The sequence below is a fragment of the Balaenoptera borealis genome, assembly GCF_965194805.1.
Source record: "Balaenoptera borealis genome assembly, chromosome: X".
In the NCBI taxonomy this organism is placed as follows: Eukaryota; Metazoa; Chordata; class Mammalia; order Artiodactyla; family Balaenopteridae; genus Balaenoptera; species Balaenoptera borealis.
Window position 1 is genome coordinate 52,108,885 of NC_138881.1, and position 24,328 is coordinate 52,133,212.

Sequence of the window (24,328 nt, forward strand, 5' to 3'; positions counted from 1 at the left end):
TTCTTGGTAAACAACTTGTGTAAACCTGCATTAACTTCCCTATTTTCCTATAAAAACCCCCGCCATTCTCCTCTAGTGAGACACTATTCTGGTATCCTCCAGAATCTATGATTCCTGAATTGCAGTTCTAAGACCCCAAATAAACTGCTTTTTGCCTTTTTACAGACCGTGGTCCTTTCAGCTGACATTATTAGTGTCAGAAGTGGGAGCTGAAGTGATATGCCCAGCTCCGAAGCTGCCATGGATTTGAGCAAGGTACCTGTGTGAGCCCCTTGTGCTTTACCGCCTCCCTGGTGGCCCCAGGCCTGGGAAGTAAGTCTTTTTGGTCCAGAACCTCCCTCTTTGGTTGAGGTTCAGGCCTTTATTCTGGGTGTCTTTTGTTTAATCAACTGATCGCTTAAGGACTTACTTCCTTTTGGTGAGTGCATAATAATGGGACGGTCACAGTCTCAGACTGCTATGGGGGAAGATTCTCACCCATCTGGGACTCCTGCTGGGTACATATACAAAAAGTGTGGGGCTGCCTCCTGTGCTTACCTAGGTAAATGGCAATGGTACACCAGAGATGACATAAAAGAACCCTGTTGGCACCTGTTATCTGGTAGACTACAGGGTTTGGTCCCCTGCAGAATTACGGGCCATAGCTCAGGAATTTCCCAAGGTCACTGAGGACCACCCCCCTGGTTTGTGGAAGAATTTAACTTTGTGATACGAACCTATGATCCAGACTTCTCTGTCTTGTATCAACTAACCCACATCTTAATTGGAGAAAGCCAAGCCAGACATTGGCAAACTACTGCCAACTGGCTTCATAGAAAGATATCCATAGAAACGACACTGATGCAGTGGCACCAGCTTCTCAGGCAGCTCTAGCCCTTCGTGAAGCAACTTCTCAGGCTCTTCCGTGTACCACTTCCTGGGGAAAAATTCAGTCTACTACACAACGACCTGATGAAACTGTTCATGATTATTACTCATGCCTATAGACAGTATTCTGGGAAAACTCCAGAATACCTGCTGGGGCAAACAATACTCAAACCCTCTTTAATTCAATCTTTGTTGGGGGATTAGATGAGGAACTCAGACTGCTGGTGAAACTGGTACAATTAAATTGGGAAATAATGGCCACTCCTGATCTGGTCAATTTGGCTAATTAGCTATCTAAAACAATCAAACACACAGAAAAACGCAAGACCATTAAAATCATGAATTTGCAGCTGCAGCAACTGGCCACTGCTGCTCAGTGGCCGCCTCAACAGAAAGACCAAAATTCCTCTAATGGACCCTACCAAGATCAAGGCCCCAACCCGACCACTGGAAGAAGCACCCAAAGTTAAAAAGAGGGCCCTATCAGCATCCCAAAGCCCCTCACCCTGGCCCCTTTCATGAACTCTCTGAGAAATTTGAGAAGCACCTCCCTTTTTTAGACACCCACAAATAGGGATGCTCTGGAAGAAAGTGTTGGGGTCTTCCCAGTATTCCCACTAACACCGTTGGGAGAACTGGACCATTTTATAGGAGCTGAAGCTATTACTGCTCTTCTGAACACAGGAGCAACTTTGTCTAGAACCTCACCAACCTCAAGGCTCCCCGTTCCTCGAAGTACAGAAGAGGTACAAATGGTGGGAGTTTCCAACACAGTTATGAAGGTAAGCAAATTGTCCCCATTGTCTTTTTTTGTTTTTCAGGGGAGAGCGCGCACGCAGTACCCCACCACCACAAATTACACAGTCGAGTTTTCCCCATTTGGGGAAATCACAGGGGTCAGCACACTCGCAGTGCAGTGAGTGAGGCTCACCCTGGGAAAACCACCTTCATGATCATGGTATCTCCTCTGCCAGGTAAGTATCCCATTGTCTTTTGAGATAGGCTATTTTCAGGGAATTCACCCCAGTTCCTTCTTGTTCCTTCTGCTCCTGTACACCGTTTGGGCCAAGACCTACTGGAAAAATTACAAGCTAATATTTCCTTTTACCCAAAAGGGGAAATACATTTACAAATTCTTGACCCCTTGAGATTTACTTCTGAATCTAGTACTAATATTGAAATTCCTCTTCTTGCTCATACCTTGTCAATTCTCAGTCATAAGGATTTGCTAGATTCTGTTCCTCCTACCTTAAGGTCCACCTCTTCAAATGACATAGAATACATTCATTCAGCACCACCAATTAAGATACAGATAGACCCTAATAAATCTTCACCTCACCTCAGACAATGCCCTCTCAGGCCTGAGGCCCTGGAAAGAATTCATCCCACTGCCAAGGTACACCTCCAGAAGGGTCTCATAATCCCATGAACTAGTCCTTGTAACACAACAATCCTTCTGATATTCAAGCCTCATGGTCGAGGTTGTCATCTTATTCAAAATCTCCGAGCCATAAACAATATAGTCATACCACGTAACCCTGTAGTCACCAACCCTCATACCATTCTCAATTTAATCCCTTTAAACACACAATTTTTTACAATCATAGATTTATATAGTACTTTCTGCACCATTCCTGTCCATCCAGATAGCCAATACCTGTGTGCCTTCAGGTGTGAGGGATGTCAATTTACTTGGACTATTATGCCTCAGGGCTACATGGAAAGCCCTACTTATTTTTCACAAATATCGAGACAAGACTTGGCCAATGTGAATTTAACCCATGGCTCTACTTTACTCCAATATGTTGATGACCTTTTGTTATGCTCCCCCACTGAGGAAGCAAACCTCAAGGACAGGCTACATCTCCTCACTCAGCTAGCACACAAAGGGCATAAGGCCTCAAGGGATAAGCTCCAATTTGTTCCAACTCAGGTAAGATACTTGGGTTATTTGCTTATGCCCCTCCCCGAGGACTACTGCTTCATCCTACACACATCCAGGGCATATCTCAGTTACCACTTCCTGGCACCAAATGTCAATTGAGAGGCTTTCTCAAGCTAGGAAGCTATTGCAGAAGTTGTGTTCCCAATTTCTCCTTGTATGCACAACCCCTTTATTCCCTTTTAAAAGACAACAGAGACCTTCAAGATGTCGGAAGAGTAAGACTTAGAGATCACCTTCCTCCCCACAAATACATCAGAAATACATCTACATGTGGAACAACTCCTACAGAACACCTACTGAAAGCTGTCAGAAGACCTCAGACCTCCCAAAAGGCAAGAAACTCCCCACGTACCTGGGTAGGGCAAAAGAAAAAAGAAAAAACAGGCAAAAGAATAGGGACAGAACCTGCACCTCTGGAAGGGAGCCATGAAGGAGGAAAAGTTTCCACACACTAGGAAGCCCCTTCACTGGTGGAGACAGTGGTTCGGCTGGAGGGAAGCTATGGAGCCACGGAGGAGAGTGCAGCAATAAGGGTGCAGAGGGCAAAGCAGAGAGATTCCCGCAAAAGGATCAGTGCCGACCAGCACTCACCAGCCTGAGACGATTGTCTGCTCACCCGCCAGGGCAGGTGGGGGCTGGGAGCTGACTTCGGAGGTTACATTCCAGGGAGAGGACTGGGGTTCGCTGCGTGAACACAGCCTGAAGGGGGCTAGTGCACCACAGCTAGCCAGGAGGGAGTCTGGGAAAAACTCTGGAACAGCCTAAGAGGCAAGAGACCATTGTTTTGGGGTGCACGAGGAGAGGGGATTCAGAGCACTGCCCAAAAGAGCTCCAGAGATGGGCACGAGCTGCAGCTATCAGCGCAGACACCAGAGATGGGCATGAGATGCTAAGGCTGCTACTGCAGCCACCAAGAAGCCTGTGTGCAAGCACAGGTCACAATACACACCTCCCCTCCTGGGAGCCTGTGCAGCCCACCACTGCCAGGGTCCCGTGATCCAAGGACAACTTCCCCGGGAGAACACATGGCATGCCACAGGCTGTTGCAACATGACGCCAGCCTCTGCCACCTCAGGCTCGCCCCGCATACCGTACCCCTCCCTCCCCCCGGCCTGAGTGAGCCAGAGACCCCTAATCAGCTGCTACTTTAACCCCGTCCTGTCTGAGCGAAGAACAGATGCACTCAGGCGACCTACATGCAGAGGTGGGGCCAAATCCAAAGCAAAACCCCAGGAGCTGTGCGAACAAGGAAGAGAAAGGGAAATCTCTCCCAGCAGCCTCAGGAGCAGCCGATTAAATCTCCACAATCAACTTGATGTACACTGCATCTCTGGAATACCTGAATAGACAATGAATCATCCCAAAATTAAGGTGATGGACTTTGGGAGCAACTGCAGACTTGGGGTTTGCTTCCTGCATCAAATTTGTTTCTGGTTTTATGTTTATCTTATTTTAGTACTTAAAGTTTATTATCATTGGTAGATTTGTTTAATGATTTGGCTGCTCTCTTCCTTTTCTTTTATATATAGATATATATATTGTTCTCCTTTTTCTCTTTCTGAAGCTGTGTATGTATATGCTTCTTTGTGTGATTTTCTCTCTATAGCTTTGCTTTTACCATTTGTCCTAGAGTTCTGTCTGTCCCTTTTTAATTTATTTTTCTTAGTATAGCTTTTAGTGCTTGTTATCATGGGTGGATTTGTTTTTTGGTATGGTCGCTCTCTTCTTTCTTTCTTTCTTTGCTTTTCTTTTCTTTATTACTTTTTAATTTTTTATTTTTAATAGCTTTTAAAAAAATTTTACCTTAATAACTTTATTTTATCTGTTTTTTTTTCTTTCTTTTTTTCTCCATTTTCTTCAGAGCTGTGTGGCTGACAGGGTCTTGGTGCTCCAACCGGGTGTCAGGCCTGTGCCTCTGAGGTGGGAGAGCCGACTTTAGGACACTGGTCAAACATAGACCTTCAGGCTCAACGTAATATCAAATGGCAAAAGCTCGCCCAGAGATCTCCATATCAACGTAAGACCCAGCACCGCTCAATGACTAGCAAGCTACAGTGTGGACACCTTATGCCAAACAACTAGCAAGACAGGAACACAACCCCACCCATTAGCAGAGAGGCTGCCTAAAATCATAATGAGGTCACAGACACCTCAAAACACACAACCGGATGCAGCCCTGCCCACCAGAAAGACAATATCCAGCCTCATCCATCAGAAGACAGGGACCAGTCCCCTCCACCAGGAAGCCGACATGACCCACTGAACCAAAATTCACCACTGGGGGCAGACACCAAAAACAACAGGAACTACGAACCTGCAGCCTGTGAAAAGGAGATGCCAAACACAGTAAGTTAAGTAAAATGAGAAGACAGACAAACACACAGCAGATGAAGGAGCATGGCAAAAACCTACCAAACCAAACAAATGGAGAGGAAATAAGCAGTCTACCTGAAAAAGAATTCAGAGTAATGACAGTAAAGCTGATCCAAAATCTTGGAAATAGAATGGAGAAAATATACGTAATGTTTAACAAGAACCTTGAAGAACTAAAGAGCAAAAAACCAAGAATGAACAACACAATAAATGAAATTAAAAATTCTCTAGAAGGAATCAATAGCACTATAAGTGAGGCAGAAGAACGGATAAGTGACCTGGAAGATAAAATAGTGGAAATAACTACCGCAGAGCAAAATAAACAAAAAAGAATGAAAAGAATTGAGCACAGTCTCAAAGACCTCTGGGACAACATTAAATGCACCAACAGTGGAATTATAGGGGTCCCAGAAGAAGAAAAGAAAAAGAAAGGGACTGAGAAAATATTTGAACAGATTATAGTTGAAAACTTCCCTAAAATGGGAAAGGAAATAGTCAGTCAAGTCCACGAAGTGCAGAGAGTCCCATACAGGATAAATCCAAGGAGAAACACGCCAAGACACATATTAATCAAACTACCAAAAATTAAATACAAAGAAAAAATATTAAAAGCAGTAAGGGAACAACAACAAAAAACACACAAAGGAATCCCCATAAGGTTAACAGCTGACCTTTCAGCAGACACTCTGCAAGCCAGAAGGGAGTGGCAGGACATATTTAAAGTGGTGAAAGGGAAAAACCTACAACCAAGATTACTCTACACAGCAAGGATCTCATTCAGATTAGATGGAGAAATTAAAACGTTTACAGACAAACAAAAGCTAAGAGAATTTAGCACCACCAAACCAGCTTTACAACAAATGCTAAAGGAAAGTCTCTAGGCAGGAAACACAAGAGAAGAAAAAGACCTACAATACCAAACCCAAAACAATTAAGAAAATGGTAATCAGAACATACATATCGACAACTACCTTAAATGTAAATGGAATAAATGTTCCCACCAAAAGGCACAGACTGGCTGAATGGATAAAAAATCAAGACCCGTATATATGCTGTCTACACCAGACCCACTTCAGACCTAGGGACACATACAGACTGAAAGTGAATGGATGGAAAAAGATATTCCATGCAAATGAAATCAAAAGAAAGCTGGAGTAGAAATTCTCATATCAGACAAAATAGACTTTAAAATACAGACTATTACAAGAGACAAAGAAGGACACTACATAATGATCCAGGGATCAATCGAAGAAGAAGATATAACAATTGTAAATATTTATGCATCCAACATAAGAGCACCTCAATACATAAGGCAAATGCTAACAGCTATAAAAGGGGAATTGAACAGTAACACAATCATAGCAGGGGACTTTAACTCCCCACTTTCACCAATGGACAGATCATCCAAAATGAAAATAAATAAGGAAACACAAGCTTTAAATAATACATTAAACAAGATGAACTTCATTGATACTTATAGGACATTCCATCCAAAAACAACAGAATACACTTTCTTCTCAAGTGCTCATGGAACATTCTCCAGGATAGACCATATCTTGGGTCACAAATCAAGCCTTGGTAAATATAAGAAAATTGAAATCATATCAAGTATCTTTCCCAACCACAAGGCTATGAGACTAGATATCAATTACAGGAAATAATCTGTAAAATATACAAACACATGGAGGCTAAACAATACAATACTAAATAATCAAGAGATAACTGAAGAAATCAAAGAGGAAAAAAAAAATTTCAAGAAACAAATGACAATGAAAACAAGATGACCCAAAACCTATGGGATGCAGCAAAAGCAGTTCTAAGAGGGAAGTTTATAGCAATACAAACCTACCTCAAGAAACAAGAAACATCTCAAATAAACAACCTGACCTTACACCTAAAGCAACTGGAGAAAGAAGAACAAAAAACCCCAAAGTTAGCAGAAGGAAAGAAATCATAAAGATCAGATCAGAATAACTGAAAAAGAAATGAAGGAAACAATAGCAAAGATCAATAAAACTAAAAGCTGGTTCTTTGAGAAGATAAAGAAAATTGATAAACCATTAGCCAGACTCATCAAGAAAAAAAGGGAGAAGACTCAAATCAATAGAGTTAGAAATGAAAACGGAGAAGTAACAACTGACACTGCAGAAATACAGAGGATCATGAGAGATTACTACAAGTCAAAAAAATGGACAACCTGGAAGAAGTGGACAAACTCTTAGAAAAGCACAACCTTCTGATACTGAACAAGGAAGAAACAGAAAATATAAACAGACCAGTCAGAAGCACTGAAATTGAGACAGTGATTAAAAATCTTCCAACAAACAAAAGCCCACGACCAGATAGCTTCACAGGCAAATTATATCAAACATTTAGAGAAGAGCTAACACCTATCCTTCTCAAACCATTCCAAAATATAGCAGAGGGAGGAACACTCCCAAACTCATTCTACGAGGCCACCATCACCCTGATACCAAAACCAGACAAAGATGTTACAACGAAAGAAAACTACAGGCCAATATCACTGATGAACATAGATGCAAAAATCCTCAACAGAATACTAGCAATCAGAATCCAACAGCACATTAAAAGGATCATACACCATGATCAAGTTGAGTTTATCCCAGGAATGCAAGGATTCTTCAATATACGCAAATCAATCAACGTGATACATCATATTAACAAATTGAAGGAGAAAAACCATATAATCATCTCAATAGATGCAGAAAAAGCTTTCAACAAAATTCAACACCCATTTATGATAAAAACCCTCCAGAAAGTAGGCAGAGAGGGAACTTATCTCAACATAATAAAGGCCATATATGACAAACCCACAGCCAACATCGTTCGCAATGGTGAAAAACTGAAACCATTTCCATTAAGGTCAGGAACAAGACAAGGTTGCCCACTCTCACTGCTATTATTTAACATAGTTTTGGAAGTTTTAGCCACAGCAATCAGAGAAGAAAAAGAAATAAAAGGAATCCAAATCGGAAAAGAAGAAGTAAAGCTGTCACTGTTTGCAGATGACATGATACTATACATAGAGAATCCTAAAGATGCTACCAGAAAACTACTAGAGCTAATCAATGAATTTGGTAAAGTAGCCGGATACAAAATCAATGCACAGAAACCTGTTGCATTCCTATACACTAATGATGAAAAATCTGAATGAGAAATTAAGGAAACACTTCCATTTAACACTGCAACAAAAAGAATAAAATACCTAGGAATAAACCTACCTAAGGAGACAAAAGACCTATATGCAGAAAACTATAAGACACTGATGAAAGAAATCAAAGATGATACAAACAGATGGAGAGATATACCATGTTCTTGGATTGGAAGAATCAACATTGTGAAAATGACTATACTACCCAAAGCAATCTACAGAGTCAATGCAATCCCTATCAGACTACCAATGGCATCTTTCATAGAACTAGAAATAATTTCACAGTTTGTATGGAAACACAAAAGACCCCAAATAACCAAAGCAATCTTGAGAAAGAAGAACGGAGCTGGAGGAATCAGGTTCCCAGACTTCAGACTATACTACAAAGCTACAGTGATCAAGACAGTATGGTACTGGCACAAAAACAGAAATATAGATCAATGGAACAGGATAGAAAGCCCAAAGATAAACCTACACACTTATGGTCAATTAATCTACAACAAAGGAGGCATGAATATACATTGGAGAAAAGACAGTGTCTTCAACAAGTGGTGCTGGGAAAACTGGACAGCTACATGTAAAAGAATGAAATTAGAACACTCCCTAACACCATACACAAAAATAAACTCAAAATGGATTAAAGACCTAAATGTAAGGCTGGACACTATAAAACTCTCAGAGGAAAACATAGGCAGAACATTCTTTGACAAAAATCACAGCAAGCTCTTTCTTGAACTGCATTCTAGAGTAATGAAAATAAAAACAAAAACAAAGAAAAGAAACCTAACGAAACTTAAAAGCTTTTGCATAGCAAAGGAAACCATAAACAAGACAAAAAGATAACCCTCAGAACAGGAGAAAATATTTGCAAATGAAGCAATGGACAAGGGATTAATCTCCAAAATATATGAACAGCTCATAGAGCTCAATATCAAAAAAAAAAAAAACGCAATCAAAAAAATTGGCAGAAGACATAAATAGACATTTCTACAAAGAAGACACACATATGGCCAAGAGGGACATGAAAAGATGCTCAACATCACTAATTATAGAGAAATGCAAACCAAAAGTATAATGAGGTATCACCTCACACCGGTCAGAACGGCCAACATCAAAAAATCTACAAACAGTAAATGCTGGAGAGGGTGTGGAGAAAAGGGAACCCTCCTGCATTGTTGGTGGGAATGTTAATTGATACAGCCACTATTGAGAACAGTATGGAGATTCCTTAAAAAACTAAAAACAGAAGTACCATATGACCCAGCAATCCCACTACTGGGCAGATACTCTGAGAAAACCATAATTCAAAAAGACACATGCAACCCAATGTTCATTGCAGCACTCCTTACAATATCCAGGTCATGGAAGCAACCTAAATGTCCATCAACAGATGAATGGATAAAGAAGATGTGGCACATATATACAATGGAATATTACTCAGCCATAAAAAGAAACGAAATGGAGTTATTTGTAGTGAGGTGGATGGACCTAGAGTCTGTCATACAGAGTGAAGTAAGTCAGAAAGAGAAAAACAAATACCATATGCTAACACATATATATGGAATCTAAGAAAAAAAAAAAGGTCATGAAGAACCTAGGGGCAAGATGGGAATAAAGACACAGACCTACTAGAGAATGGACTTGAGGATATGGGGAGGGGGAAGGGTAAGCTGTGACAAAGTGAGAGAGTGGCATGGACATATATACACTACCAAACGTAAAATAGATAGCTAGTGGGAAGCAGCCACATAGCACAGGGAGATCAGCTCGGTGCTTTGTGACTACCTAGAGAGGTGGGATAGGGAAGGTGGGAGGGAGGGAGACGCAAGAGGGAAGAGATATGGGAACATATGTATAACTGATTCACTTTGCTATAAAGCAGAAACTAACACACCATTGTAAAGCAATTATACTCCAATAAAGATGTTAAAAAAAAAAGAAGATGTGGTACATATACACAATGGAATATTACTCAGCCATAAAAAGAAACATATGGGGTCATTTGTAGAGACATGGATGGACCTAGAGACTGTCATACAGAGTGAAGTAAGTCAGAAAGAGAAAAACAAATATCGTATATTAACACATATATGTGGAATCTAGAAAAATGCTACAGAAGGACTTGTCTGCAAGGCAGAAACAGACACACAGACATAGAGAACAAATGTACGGACGCTAACGCGAAAGTGGGGGTGGGATGAATTGGGACATTGATATAGATATATATACACTAATATATATAAAATAGGTAACTAATGAGAACCTGCTGTATAGCATAGGGAACTCTACTTAATGCTCTGTGGTGACCTAAATGCGAAGGAAATCCAAAAAAAGAGGGGATATATGTATATGTATAGGTGATTCCCTTCACTGTACAGCAGAAACTAACACAACAATGTAAACCAACTCTGCTCCAATTAAAAAAAAATGGCGCCAAACATTTAAAAAAAATGGGCAGAAGACCTCAATAGACATTTCTCCAAAGAAGACAGACATATGGCCAACAAACACATGAAAAGATGCACAACATCACTAATTATTAGAGAAATGCAAATCAAAACTACAGTGAGGTATCACCTCACACTGGTTAGAATGGCCAGCATCAAAAAATTTACAAACAATAAATGCTGGAGAGGGTGTGGAGAAAGGGAACCCTACACTGTTGGTGGAAATGTAAATTGGTACAGCCACTATGGAGAACAGTATGGAGGTTCCTTATAAAACTAAAAATAGCAGTACCATATGACTCAACAATCCCACTCCTGGGCATATACCTGGAGAAAACCATAATTCAAAAAGATACACGCACCCCAATGTTCATTGCAGCACTATTTACAATAGCCAGGACATGGAAACAACCTAAATGCCCATCAACAGAGGAATGGATAAAGAAGATGTGGTGCATATATACAATGGAATATTACTCAGCCATAAAAGTGAACGAAATTGTGTCATTTAGAGAGACATGGATGGACCTAGGGACTGTTATACAGAGTGAAGTAAGTCAGAAAGAGAAAAACAAATATCGTATATTAATGCAGATATTTGGAATCTAGAAAAATGGTATAGATGAACTTATTTGCAAAGCAGAAATAGAGACACAGACATAGAGAATAAACATATGGATACCAAGGGGGGAATGGGGAGTGGGATGGATTGGGAGATTGGGATTGACATATATACACTACTATGTATAAAATAGATAACTAATGAGAACAGACTGTATAGCACAGGGAACTCTACTCAAGGCTATGTGGTGACCTAAATGGGAAGGAAATCTAAGGAAGAGGGGATATATGTATACATGTGGCTGAATCACTTTGCTGTACAGCATAAACTAACACAACATTGTAAAGCAACTATTTTCCAATAAAAGAAAAAAGGATATTATTAGAGATGGGCAATTGCATGCTACAGCTAAGTAACAGAGGTGGTTTTCTGAAGGATGCACATTTGATCAACTTACTGGGCTTTGGTATAAGCCAATGGCCACCCTCCTCTTTCTGAAGCCACTCAAGAAACCATACTAAAATTAATACATTAAGTGACTCATTGGGGGAACTGATAAAATGATAGCCTGGGGAAAACAATACTTTGGAAACCTTCTCCCAAAGTAGTAGCTGAAATATGTCAGAGGTGTCAGATCTGTCCTAAGTATAACCCAGAAAAACCTATTTATACTTCTCAGAACCACTTTCCTTTGCCTCCTGGTCCCTTTGCTATCTGTCAACTGGGTGTTATCTACCTGTCTCCCTCTCAAGGATACAAATATGTTCTGATGATGGTGTGCATGTATTCCCATTTGGTGGAAGCCTTTCCTTGCAGACATGCAACTCCCCTTACAGTGGCCAATATTGTTGGAAAGGATTATTCTTAATTGGGGAATTCCCCTGCAATTACATAATGATAATGGTGTCCATTTCACTGGACAAATTCTAAATGCTGTTTGTGAAATCTGGCCTATACTACCACATTTCCACTGTGCTATCATCCTCAATCTTCTGGTCTAATGGAAAGAACAAATGACATAATCGAGACCTAACTAGCAAAAATCTCTGAGGCCTTCGGCCTTCCTTGGCCTAAATTGCTACCCATAGTTCTGGTAAACTTAATATCTATAACCTTTCGAAAACACAAACTGTAACCATTTGAAAAAATTATTGAAAAACCCATGATTCTTGACTCACGACTATATAAGCCCCTTCTAGTCAAGGGAGATCTTTTACATTATTGTCAGTCTCATTAAGGCTCTAAAAAAAATGAGCACCTGGTTGAAAACTTTTTCCACAGTGAGCTCCTGGGAGATGGAGATACAGAACACCACAATTTAAAACCAGTGGACTATGTTTATTGGAAAAGACGTATTTTAAAGGACTCCTTACAACCCAGATAGAAGGGACCCTATTAGGTACTTTTAACCAACACCCTGTGCTGCTAAACTTAAAGGCATTGATTCTTGGATTCATGTTTCCAATTTAAAAAAAAAGGCTTCCCCACCTGTGTGGGCCTCTGAAACAGTTGGAGACCTAAAGCTGAAATTGGCCCAGAAGTGACTCAGATGGCACCTAATGTAGATGGCTCTCCCAAGACTTTGGACAAGGCCGGTACTCTCCATGATCCTCACTGATGAAATCCCTCAAGTTACCCTCGTTCTAATTGCTGTCATCATAGAGTTGTTACATCTCCTTCCTTATGTAATAACTGATGAGGCATCAAATTGCCTTTCCTTCTTATAGACATACTTTCAAGGAGTGAAAATTTTCATGAATAGGTTGATGTCCAGGAATTAAAGTTTAGAGGAAATGACCCTGGCCCTTTGGTCCTTCGATTTTGACTATGAAGGACTGGAGAATTGAACTTTTGGGACTCCTCCTTGAAGTTACAGTTTTATTAATGCGCTTTGCCCTATTACATACAGTGGGCATCCTCCATGAGTGGTAATTCTATCTTGCATTAACTCTGCTGGGAATAAGCCTCTGGCTCCAATTCTTGCCCATTCGATTAATCTATTCCGCTTGGGATTCTTTCACCAACCAAGACCAGGAGTTACCCTTAGTCTTCTTTATATTAAAATGGTTGACTTTTCTTGGGATAGTTCTTTTACTAGAGTTATGTTATTTTCTCTCTTATTATCCACCCAGGCTCCTTATGCCTGGGAAAATAATGCCTTATTCTGCATTTCCTAAAGTCTAGCCACTGGAGGAAATCTAACAGACTATTGGATATGCCATCAGCACCCTAGATCATTCACTGAATACCCAGGATCCCCTTGCCTTGGCTATCTCCAATCTTACTGGTATCCCTCTACCATATCCTTTTCAGAATTCATCTATTCTCCAAGCATACCATGTTCATCTACTCAAATCCACAGTTCCCTTTCCTTGTTTGCCTTGTTTGGAGCCAGATAAAACCCAGAATATTCCCTTAGGAACATGTGTTCCAACGAGGCCCTTTGGTTACTCAGAAACATCAGATCCAGCTTCCAAACACCCAACTTTACTTCACTGTGCAAAAACAAAACATATTCTCATGATAACCCCCATGTATTCCTACAAGGAAGGCTTCTAGGCTGCTCAAATATAACCAACCCATGGTTGAATTTCACCTTTGACACCTCCTTTCTCTATGCTCCATCTATGTCTTTATTGGTGGTTGGAAGAGTACCACCTGGGGGATGTCCTGCCCCCACACTCTAACCCCACGTTTTCAATGTGCTCTAGGACTTTTAATAGTTCCTTTGACTGTGTTAAATTCTTCAGAAATTACCAAATGGCACACACACTCTACTTTCTGCCTATGCCAAGAAACCCCTTCTGAGGGATTTCAAAGGTTCCCAAGAATTATTCAAACCACGTGGGGAGTTGGAGCCATTGACAAAATTATTCGAAATCTCTCTGCTACCATAGCAGACACAGCTAATGCCACAGCTAGAGCATTAAGTGCCCAAAAAGACTCCCTGAATTTGCTTGCTCATGTTGTGTTAGATAAAAGATTTGCTTTGGATTACCTTCTTGCAGAACTTGGAGGTGTCTGTGTCATCTTAAATAACACCTGTTGTACTTGGATAAATGCCTCTGGTATAGTAGAAACTCAAATTAAGATCTTAACAAAAGAAGGCCAATTGACTTCATTCTGATAGTCTTAATACTCCCCTAATGTTTGATTTGTTTAGTTGGTTACCCTCAAACATTGGATCTTGGTTCAAAACTGTTCTGCAAACTGGGTTATTACTCTTAATAACTGTTGTCAGCTTCTTTATATTGATAAAGTGCTTGCTTAAATTGATTACTTCTATACTTAGCCATTCTACTGCTCAGTTGATGTTCACACAAGTCAGTAAACTCGAGGCAGCACAACATCACGGTGCCTCCAATGAATTTTACAATCCATCCATTGATTCATTCACACAACCACCCTCTAAGGGACATGATGGACCTGGAGCAGGCAACCAAGCCATTCTGGCTATGTGGGAATAAGAATTGCTCCAATGATGTTTTCTTCAGGAAAAAGCATGGGCAAAAGGGGGAAATGTGAAAAGAACTATGTCAGGAGTGACTAAGACATGACCTGAGGACCTCCATGTTTGCTGCCCATGCTGGACTTTTGCTGAACACTCTAAATTAAAACTGCTAAAGAGGTGATGAGTTGCTAAAAGGAAAGAATAATGCTGAGAACCGGACATTATCTGGCCTAAGAAAACATAACTTTCCCTAGTAATGAATGAGATGCATTCCATAACTCAACCTTATGTACAGAATAATTTTACCCTCCAATCCAAATTGTTGGTAAACAACTTGTATAAGCCTGCATTGACGTCCCTCTTTTCCTCTAAAACCCTGGCCATTTCCTCTAGTGGGACACTATTCTGGTTTCTTCCAGACTTTCTGTGATCCCTGAATTGCAATTCTAAGATCCCAAATAAACTACCTTTTTGCCTCTTTACAGTTAGTGATCCTTAATGGTTGATACAAAAAAAGCTTAGTTACAAAAAAGCTTTCACACACATCCTTTTATTTAGTACTTACAACCACCCTGTGAAGTGAGGAGAACAAATTTCATTATCCCCATTTGGTAAAGGAGGAAAGACAGTCTCAGAGAGGTTAATAAATTTGTCCAAAGTCATAAGCTACTAGTTGAGGGGACCGGCATTCTAACTCGAGTCTTCCGGCTTCAAAATCCGTGCTCTTTCGATTACAACATACTGGGCTTTTATGTCTGTGTCAGTTAGCCTGGGCCACATCTGTTATGATGGATAGAAAAAAATTAAGCAGAGACTAGTTGTAACTCTTCTCTGATCCTCAGCCTGATAATAGAAAGAAAACTGACAGGAGGGACATGGAATTCGAATAGAAAGAGGCTGGAGTTGGGGAGGGAAAGAGTAGGCTCTGGAAAGAAAAGAAGTAGAAGAGGCTCTAACTGGGGGGTCAGCTATACACAGATGCCAGCTGGCCTGGCAATGTCACCTCTCGGGTTTTCCTTCCCGGCTGAGCAAGGCCAGGTCCACTCTGCTACACCTCCTTCCTTTCTCATAGCCCACCTTGGGGCTGGACAGATGCTTTTGCCCCCAAAACCCACACATGCATGCGGGGGGACTAGGGTGGGGGTGATGGTGGTGGTCTAGGCAACTGCTGGGGCAGGTCAGGGGCAGGAGTCAAAAGGAGAGTAGGGAAACGCTGGATAAAGGAAGTAACTCTCCAGGAGGCAATGCCAAGTGCGGTGCTCAAGAAAGGCCGTTACAACTGCAGAGAGTGTATATAAAAGGCTGGAGTAAAGGCGTGTGTGAGGTAACGACTGGGGAGCCGGGAGGAGCTGGGGTCGGAGGGACAGGTCAGGGAGGGACCCGGCAGGCAAGCACCCGGCGCGGGGTCGGCGTCACGTGAGAGGACGGTTGGCACAGGACCACCTCTCCTTCGCGCCGCAGCCGCCAGCAGGCGGATCCCAAGGAGAAGAAAGTTCAGATTGGGTGAAAGAGGGTGTGAACCGAGGAATATCACTCGGGTCCCGCGCGGAAGAGGGCGTCAAAGAGCACCCTGAGAAGGCTTGAGGGGGCGTGCCTGGGCTCACGGCTGAGCACCGAGAGGGAGCCTACGGCTCCCAGCCTCGCCGAACTCTTCTCCTTACCTTGGGCACCGTGATATGGTCCATGACCGCGGTTCCCGCCACCCGAATGCCTCACCGCTCCTCGGGCTGCTGCCGCCACAACCGTTCTGCTTGCCTCCTTGCGCAACCCAGGTTCCAGCTCCCGCCCTCCCCGTACTGGATCAAGCTCTCGTCACCTGATCCTCGCGGAGGCTCCTATCGCGAAACTTCGCCCATGGCCGCTCCCGCCATCTTGCTTCCTGGCAAATGCCCTTTTCTTTGGGGGAGCTTGTCAAAATGCCATTCTTTTGGCAGGGGAAACTGCTAAATATACATTCTAGCTCTCTAAGAACACTTAGTTTAAATAAAATCCAGTGATTGTGAGCTTTTTCATATTTTTTAAGTGCAAAGCTACTAAGAATGTAGACAGGAGGCAAAACAGTGACATATTAGGCTCACAAATATTTCTAGGACTGTTTCCATTTTCTTAAGATTAAAAAACAACAACAGATTGTTCTAGCTCAGACTCCAGGTTTGGCCGGGGAGTTCTTAAGTCCAAGGCTCGAGTGCTGACACCCTTCTCACATCCCATGATGCTGTAAGGATTCTGAGCACCAATATCATTCCACTACTATTTAATGTTAACAGCAATGCACCAGGCAGAGATAATACAGACTGCCTTGTGGTGATGACTGGTTTTCTGAAGAGTTTCCTGTGAGACCTTGGGCAAGTCACTGTAGAATATTTTTGAAATGGTTTATAAGCATTTCCTCCTTCCCCTTATCCAGGGGGAGCCTACTACCATCAATCTAGTTAAAGCCTGGACTATTACAGTAGCCTCATAACTTTTGTCATCACAGATGTGGGGAAAGGACCAAGGACCCACTGGACCACCTCTCAGATGACATGCAGTTACTCAGTAGTGTTCTCTGAATCAGACTTGTGATGGCCAAAACAACAGTCTGGGAGTTGGAAAACCTGGGGTTTTTGTTTGTTTTTAACATCTTTATTGGAGTATAATTAATTGCTTTACAATGTTGTGTTAGTTTCTGCTGTATAACAAAGTGAATCAGCAATACGTATACATATATCCCCATATCCCCTCCCTCTTGCATTTCCCTCCCACCTTCCCTATCCCACCCATCTAGGGGGTCACAAAGCACCAAGCTGATCTCCCTGTGCGATGCAGCTGCTTCCCACTAGCTATCTATTTTACATTTGGTAGTGTATATATGTCAATGGAAAACCTGGGTTTTACTTTCAGATCTGCCACTAACTTGCTGTGTGACCTTGAGCAAATCATGTCACCTCTCTGGGCCTTAAGTTGACCAAGGTTACAATGAGGGTATTGGCCACAGTTTGTAGGGTCATTTCTACCTCACTGTTGTGATGTTATGGTTTGAAATATCACCTTCCCTACAAAGTGATTTTTTCTTCTTTTAGTATCCATAACATTTGCTAGTTAAACTACTCATTCATCATATTTTGCTTTTTTCCCTAGCCTAAAAACCCTTCCCTCAATCCATGACCCGAGTATCGCTTCACTTCCACGTCTTCAGAACATACTCACTGCATGCTAAACACTCCTCTCAATTGGCTCTTTTACAATCATCCTGAACTCCAGTTGCTGCATCCCATAGCTCTTCGCAGTGTTCAATCTCCATTTGTTTTGCAGCTTTTTACACTGTTGATTCACTTTCCTTTTTGACATTCTCTTTTCCCTTGGCCTTTATTATAAAGCAGACTCATTGCTGGCATCACTCAGTATTCCTTTTCTGCCTTCCTCCCAACTCCTCTTTGCCCTTATTTATCCATTTCCCTGGCTTCTGTCCTCATTCTTCTACTCTTTCTGTTTTCTTTCCCTTGGTAAACTTGATCTCATTCTCAAGTTATATCCTTATCCGCTGGTAGGGTACTCCCAAATTTACATCTCAAATCCTGTGACCCTTCTCCTGTGCTCAAGTTTGGAACTTCCAACTCTCCCCTGAGAGTTCCAGTTTGGTGTTCCGGCTAGCACATTAAAGGCATCATGACTGAAGACAAACTCCTCATCTTTTACACCTTCCTCCTACCTCTTGCCCTCTCCCACTTCTGCCACCGGCTCTTTCTCAAGTTTTCTTTATCCCTAGTAATGCCACCATCATATACTCAGTTACTTAGACTTTAACCTCATGTCCATGCTGTTTAGGATAGTTAAAAGGAGTATGGACTTCAGGTTAAAATTTCGACTCTGCTATTTGCTAATGGTATATGACCCTGGACAAGTTACACAACATCTCTGAGTCTCAGTTTTCTCATCTGTAAGCCAAGTCTAGTAAGGTGCCTGTGAGGATTCAAAGAAGTAACGTATATCAGGTACCAGGAACATCATAAGGGCACAATGAATATTGGCGGTTACCTTCCCTTCCTCAACTCAGTTATTAAATATTTCTGTTCTCCTCTCTCTCAGATCATTACCCTGCTTCCTTGTTCACTGATAAAATAGAAGGCATCAAAAAGGAACTTCCACATCCTCCCACAACCAAATCTAATTGCTGCTCTGCATGTGAACCCATATAATCTTCCTTCAATGAATCAACTGTTCCCGAGCCTTCCTAAGGCAACTCCTCCACTTGTCCACTCAATTGCATACTCCCTCCACTACTAAATTGTCCCTTCTTTCCTTTATCATAAAACATTCCCACTTTACCAGATCATTTCCATCAGCACAAGAACATGTTTATAATAACATGTTTATTTCCAATTTTAAAAAACCCTTTCTTGACCCACATTCCTCTCCCCCACCTACCATCCCCTACCCCATTTCTCTATTGTACCTTATAGCAAAATTCCTCCAAATATTTGTCTAAATTATCTACTTCCACTTCTTTTTCTCTCCTCCCATTCTCTCTTGAAAACACTCTAATCAGGTTTTACCCCCACCACTCCAACAAACTGTCCTTGTCAGGGTTACCAGTAATCTCCATATTGCAAAATCCAATGGGTAATCCTCAGATTTCTTTTCCTCTCAGGAGTATTTGATCACTCCCTTCCCCTTGATACATTTTTTTTCACTTGGTTTCAGAGACACTGCTCTCTCTCCTACTTCTCTGACATCTCTTTCCCAATCTCCTTTGCTATTTCTCCCTTATCTTACCTTCTTTATATGTTGGAATGCTGTCAGGGCTAAGACCTTGGTCCTCTTCTCTATTTACACTTATTCCCTGGGTGCTGTCATCCAGTCCCATGCCTTTAAATACCATATTTGCAAAAAACTTCCAAAATTTTATCTCTATTCCTGATCCATCCTGTTAACTCTTAAACTTATATAATATCCAACAGCATACTGACATGTCTACTTGGACGTCTTAGAGGCACCTCAAACTTACCATATCCAAAGCAGAATTTTTGATTTCTACCTATCATCTCCTCAAATCTGCTCTTTTTATAATATATCTCATATCAGAAATTGGCAACTCCAGTTGTTTAGGACAAAAGCCTTGGAGACATTCTCTTTCTTTCATGCCCCATACTCAACTCATCATCAAATCCTATTAGCTCTTCCTTTCAAAATATTCCAAATCTAACCACTTCTCACCCTTGTATTCTGGCCCCAACCTCTATTTATCTAGCCTGGATTATTGTCATAGTCTAGTCTCCATGTTTTGGCCCTGGTTCCCCTAGCATCTATTCTCTACATAGCATCTTCTAGACTCTAGAATCTATAGAAACGTCTCTCCTTTGCTTAAAACCTACCAGTGGCTCCCCATCTCAGAGTAAAAGCCAAATCCTTACATGGCCTATAAAGCCCTACATATGATCTAAGCCTAGTGCCTCTCTGACTATACATTCTATCAGCCTTTTCTTTCTCTGTTTATGTCATATTGATCTTCTTGTTCTTTCTCAAATATACCAGACATGCTCCTGCCTCACGAGCACTTGCTGTTCCCTCTGCTTAGAATGCTCTTCCCCCAGAAATCCACATGTTCACTCCCTCATCTCTGTCAGGACTCTGATCAAATGTCACAATATCAGAGAATCCTTACTCGAGCACCTCATATTAAATAAAACCACCACCACTTCTTCCCCAGCATTCTCTATCTTCTTAACCTTTTTTCTTTATAGTTATCAGCACCACCTGATATGCTACAAATGTCTTTGTCAGTTATTTGTCTCCCCCTCTAGGATGTCAGCTTCATGAGGGCAGGGACTGTCTGTCCACTGCTAGATCTCCAAAGTCTAGGACAGACCTGGAACACAGTAGGTACTCAATAAATATTTGTTGAATAAATGAATTTTCTAAACTGTCCCAGATTTTCTCCACCATTAACTTTAACCATTCCTCCTAACATTCCCTCCTTAAGGCAAGTTAGTGTCATTTCAGAGGAAATTAAGATACAGATGGTGACTTGTCAAAGGTTGCAGAAGAGTCACATGTCAAATTGGACCCCCACAGGAGTAGAGAAAGCCTGGGACTAAGAGGAAAAATATGGAAGAAGAAAGTATTAGACTTGTAAAATATTTTCTGTGAAAGGGATACTATTATCTATTATTTATTTGTTTTCTGCCATTATGATATCAACTCCATGAGGTTTTTCTCTGTGCACTGCTGTACCCCAGTGCCTAGAAAAATACTTGGCACATAGCTAATGCTTGATAAATACTTGCTGAATGACTAAATGAAAATGAATTACTCTAGACTCACAGCTGGTGTGGGCCAGAGGGTAAACAACTAAAGGGAAAGAGTCTGAAGGCAAGGAAATCATTAGAAGGCTATTACGTTCATCCCCCAAAGGTTGTAAGCCAGTGAGCCTGTGGGCTTTTTGACTTTGTACTTAGAGCTCAGATCTTAGATTAGCCAACGTCTGAGATACTAGTTGCCACACTAAACCTCACCTGTCCTGCTTTATATGCAAACCTCCAACTCAGTTATTACCCACTTATTTTCTACTTTGAGGGATTTTTTGCTATTAGGGGTTGGTGTTCTTCCCATGGTATCCTAGGGAAGTAAGTAGGTGTGCTTTGCCCCAATATCTCACTAGCTGGAGATATAACCTAAGAAAGCTACTGCCAAAAGTCATCCATGAAGCGGTGCATTATGACTATTTAACAAGCCACAGAGCCTTTGTGACCTCACTCCTGCTCCAGAGGTAGCTTGATAAGTCACAGCAGAGGGCAGTTGGGGCATAACTTCACACAAGTCATCAAGACCTCCTCCACCTTGCTGCTGGGGAGAAGCCATCAGAAAGAGACTGTATTTTTAGCTTATTTCAGTTTCAGTTTATCAGTCATCTTGGGCCAACTACCGACAAACTTCTTTTGAAGACCAACTTGCCAGAAAGCACTTTTTTCATCTTTCAGATACAGCTTACTTGAATCATGCAGTACATAGGGGGTATCAGTGAAGAAGTCTGGTAAGACTGCATCATCCTCTTCCTACAGACTGGAATGTGCTGTGATGCAGCGATAATCACCAATTCCCCACCCTGGTTGTTAGCTTCTTATCCTGAAGGCAACTTGTTCCAATTGACCCAGGAAGAAATTCAGATCTTGCTAGTGAGAGAGGAGAGAGAGAAGTTGTTTCTTCAGGGAATCACCCTTGCAGGGACCAAATGTTTGCTGACCCGGGACAACCTGTACACTGAGGGCAACAACACCATGGACCTCCACACCAAAGGCCAGAGTTGGGGCAACCAGGCAGTGACAGTAGTTCAGATCGAGTCTGTATACCTTGTGGTGATGGGACACCAAGGAACAGAAGGAGGGTCTCTCAACCTCAAGGCTTTCAAGATGGCGGGTTACATCAGAGAGGCCATTCATCAACTCCTGGCCCATTTCTAACTAAATAAAAAGGCACTGGTGTTTGACCTGGAATTTGAATTCAGTGTTATCTGATTCACCTTCTAGATTAACATAGTCTTGAGGAAAATAAAAGGAGATCCCAGATCAGGTTTGGAGATGTGTGTGTGTGTGTGTGTGTGTGTGTGTGTGTGTGTGTGTTAGGAGAGGGGCAGATTGGGGAGTGAGTATTCAAGCATTTGTTTTTTTGCACATTTTTTACACCTAGAACACAATCCCTCCCTTCTCAACACTTGGAAGGAAGAGTAGTGGACTGGGAAGTAGAAAATCTTGGTTGTGCTCCCAACTTTTTCCTGACTTACTATATTTTTCTCTGGGCCTCAGTTTCCTTATCTGTACAATGAGGAGTGCACTATGTCTCTAAGGGCCCTTCAAGCTCTAGAAATCTATGGTTTTGTAATAATCACATATATCCTTCAAAATCCAGCACAAGTACTACCTCCTTGAGGAAGCTTTCTCTGCCTGCCTCAACCTTAGGGCTGACCATAATTTGAATTACTAAAGCACTAACTCTCTGGGTAATTTGTTTGGACTTAATCATACTTTGCCCAACATTTCTTGTATGATTGTCCTGTGATCTTGTTTAACTTTTCACATACACATTAGTTTTGTTTCCCAACTTTATTATAATATCCTAGAGGGCAGGTTGTTTGTCTTCTACTTCTCTATTTCCCTCCTGGGATAACCCAGCATGGGGCTTTGCTAGGGGAGTTGGCTACACACATAAAATCACTTATCAGGAATAGAGAGATTTTCCAAAGTGGGGATTCTGCTGGGTGTGGATGATCCAGGGCGCTTGTGGCTAGATTTTATTCTTCCAATTTGTAGCTCACCTTTGGACCATTTATCTGTTCATTGTTGTCACCATCAGGGGAAACATGGGTGGGCAGAACTAAGAAAGAAGGTAAAAAGTTCTAACCATTCCATCTGGCTTGTTGCTAGCTACTGTGGACAAGCTGGGGTGAAAGAAGACAGGAATGAGAAAGATGAGGTTGAGTAATAAAGCATAGTGCTTATTTGACCCTGCTGCCACCAGTCCCCAGGAGCAGTGATTATGGAGAACCCTCTTCTCTGTCAGTTACAGGGAACCACTTCAAACCCCCCCCCCCATACACACTCTCACAAGCCTGTAAAGGTCAAGGTTTAAACATGGAGGTTGTAAAATATCTGTGTGCTATTCAATACAAATATAATGCCTGTCATATATGTAACTTAAATATTTTAATAGCAACATTAAAAAATAAAAAATGATACAGGTGAATTTAATCTTAAGAATGTATTTTATTTAACCCATTACATCCAAAATAGTATTATTTAAACACATAATCAATAAAAATATTATTGATGGGATATTTTACATGTTTGCATACCAAGGCTTCAAAATCTGGTGTGCATTTCACATTTGCAACACACCTCAATTCAGACAAGTCTCATTTCAAATGCTCAATAGTCACAAGTATCTAGTGGCTACCGTATTTGGCAATGTGGGTCTAGGCCAACGCCATCCAATGTTTGAAACCCCTCTACAACATCCTTGCCAATTAATTACCTAGCCAATGCTAGGTAATTAATAAAAATGTCAAAATAATTGAGAAAAGAAGTTTCTTAGATAAAATTCTAGTGGGGACAAGACAAATGAAAAATAAGTTGCAATACAATGAGGTAGATGGCATGAAAAAGTTTGTTTATGCAAATATGTATTTAGCTCCCACTGTGTCGGGCACTGTTCTAGACACAGCAGTGAAGAAAATACACAAAACCCTATGTTCATAGAGCTTACATTCTAATGGAAGAAACAGAATATGTGTCAGGAGATAATAAGTGTCCTGAAGACAAACAAAGCAGTATAAAGGGAGATAAAGAGTGATGGGAGGGACTATTTTAAATAGGAGGTCAGGGGCAGCGTCTCTGGAGAGACAATATCTGTACAGAGGCCTAATGAAGTGAGGAAGTGAGCCATGACAAGAACTAGGGGAAGTGTTTCAGGTAGAGACAAGAGCCATTCAAAGGCCCTGAGACAGGAGTGTGCCTGATCTTTTGAGGAACTATCAGGA

The 24,328-nt window shown here is 41.5% G+C and overlaps 1 protein-coding gene across 7 annotated transcripts in view; it reads right to left on the reverse strand.

Moving 5' to 3' along the window:
• MTMR8 (myotubularin related protein 8) overlaps window positions 1-23,092 on the reverse strand; it is a 228,318-nt gene extending 205,226 nt beyond the window's left edge. For all 7 annotated transcript variants that reach the window (XR_014239517.1, XM_082376610.1, XM_082376609.1 and 4 more), the window contains exon 1: window positions 16,479-23,092. Coding sequence is in view for 4 of the 7 variants with exons in the window: in XM_082376608.1 (XP_082232734.1) it covers window positions 16,479-16,502 (24 nt within the window). In the remaining 3 variants the exon portion in view is untranslated. The remainder of the gene's footprint in view (window positions 1-16,478) is intronic.
• Window positions 23,093-24,328: the final 1,236 nt, after the last annotated feature.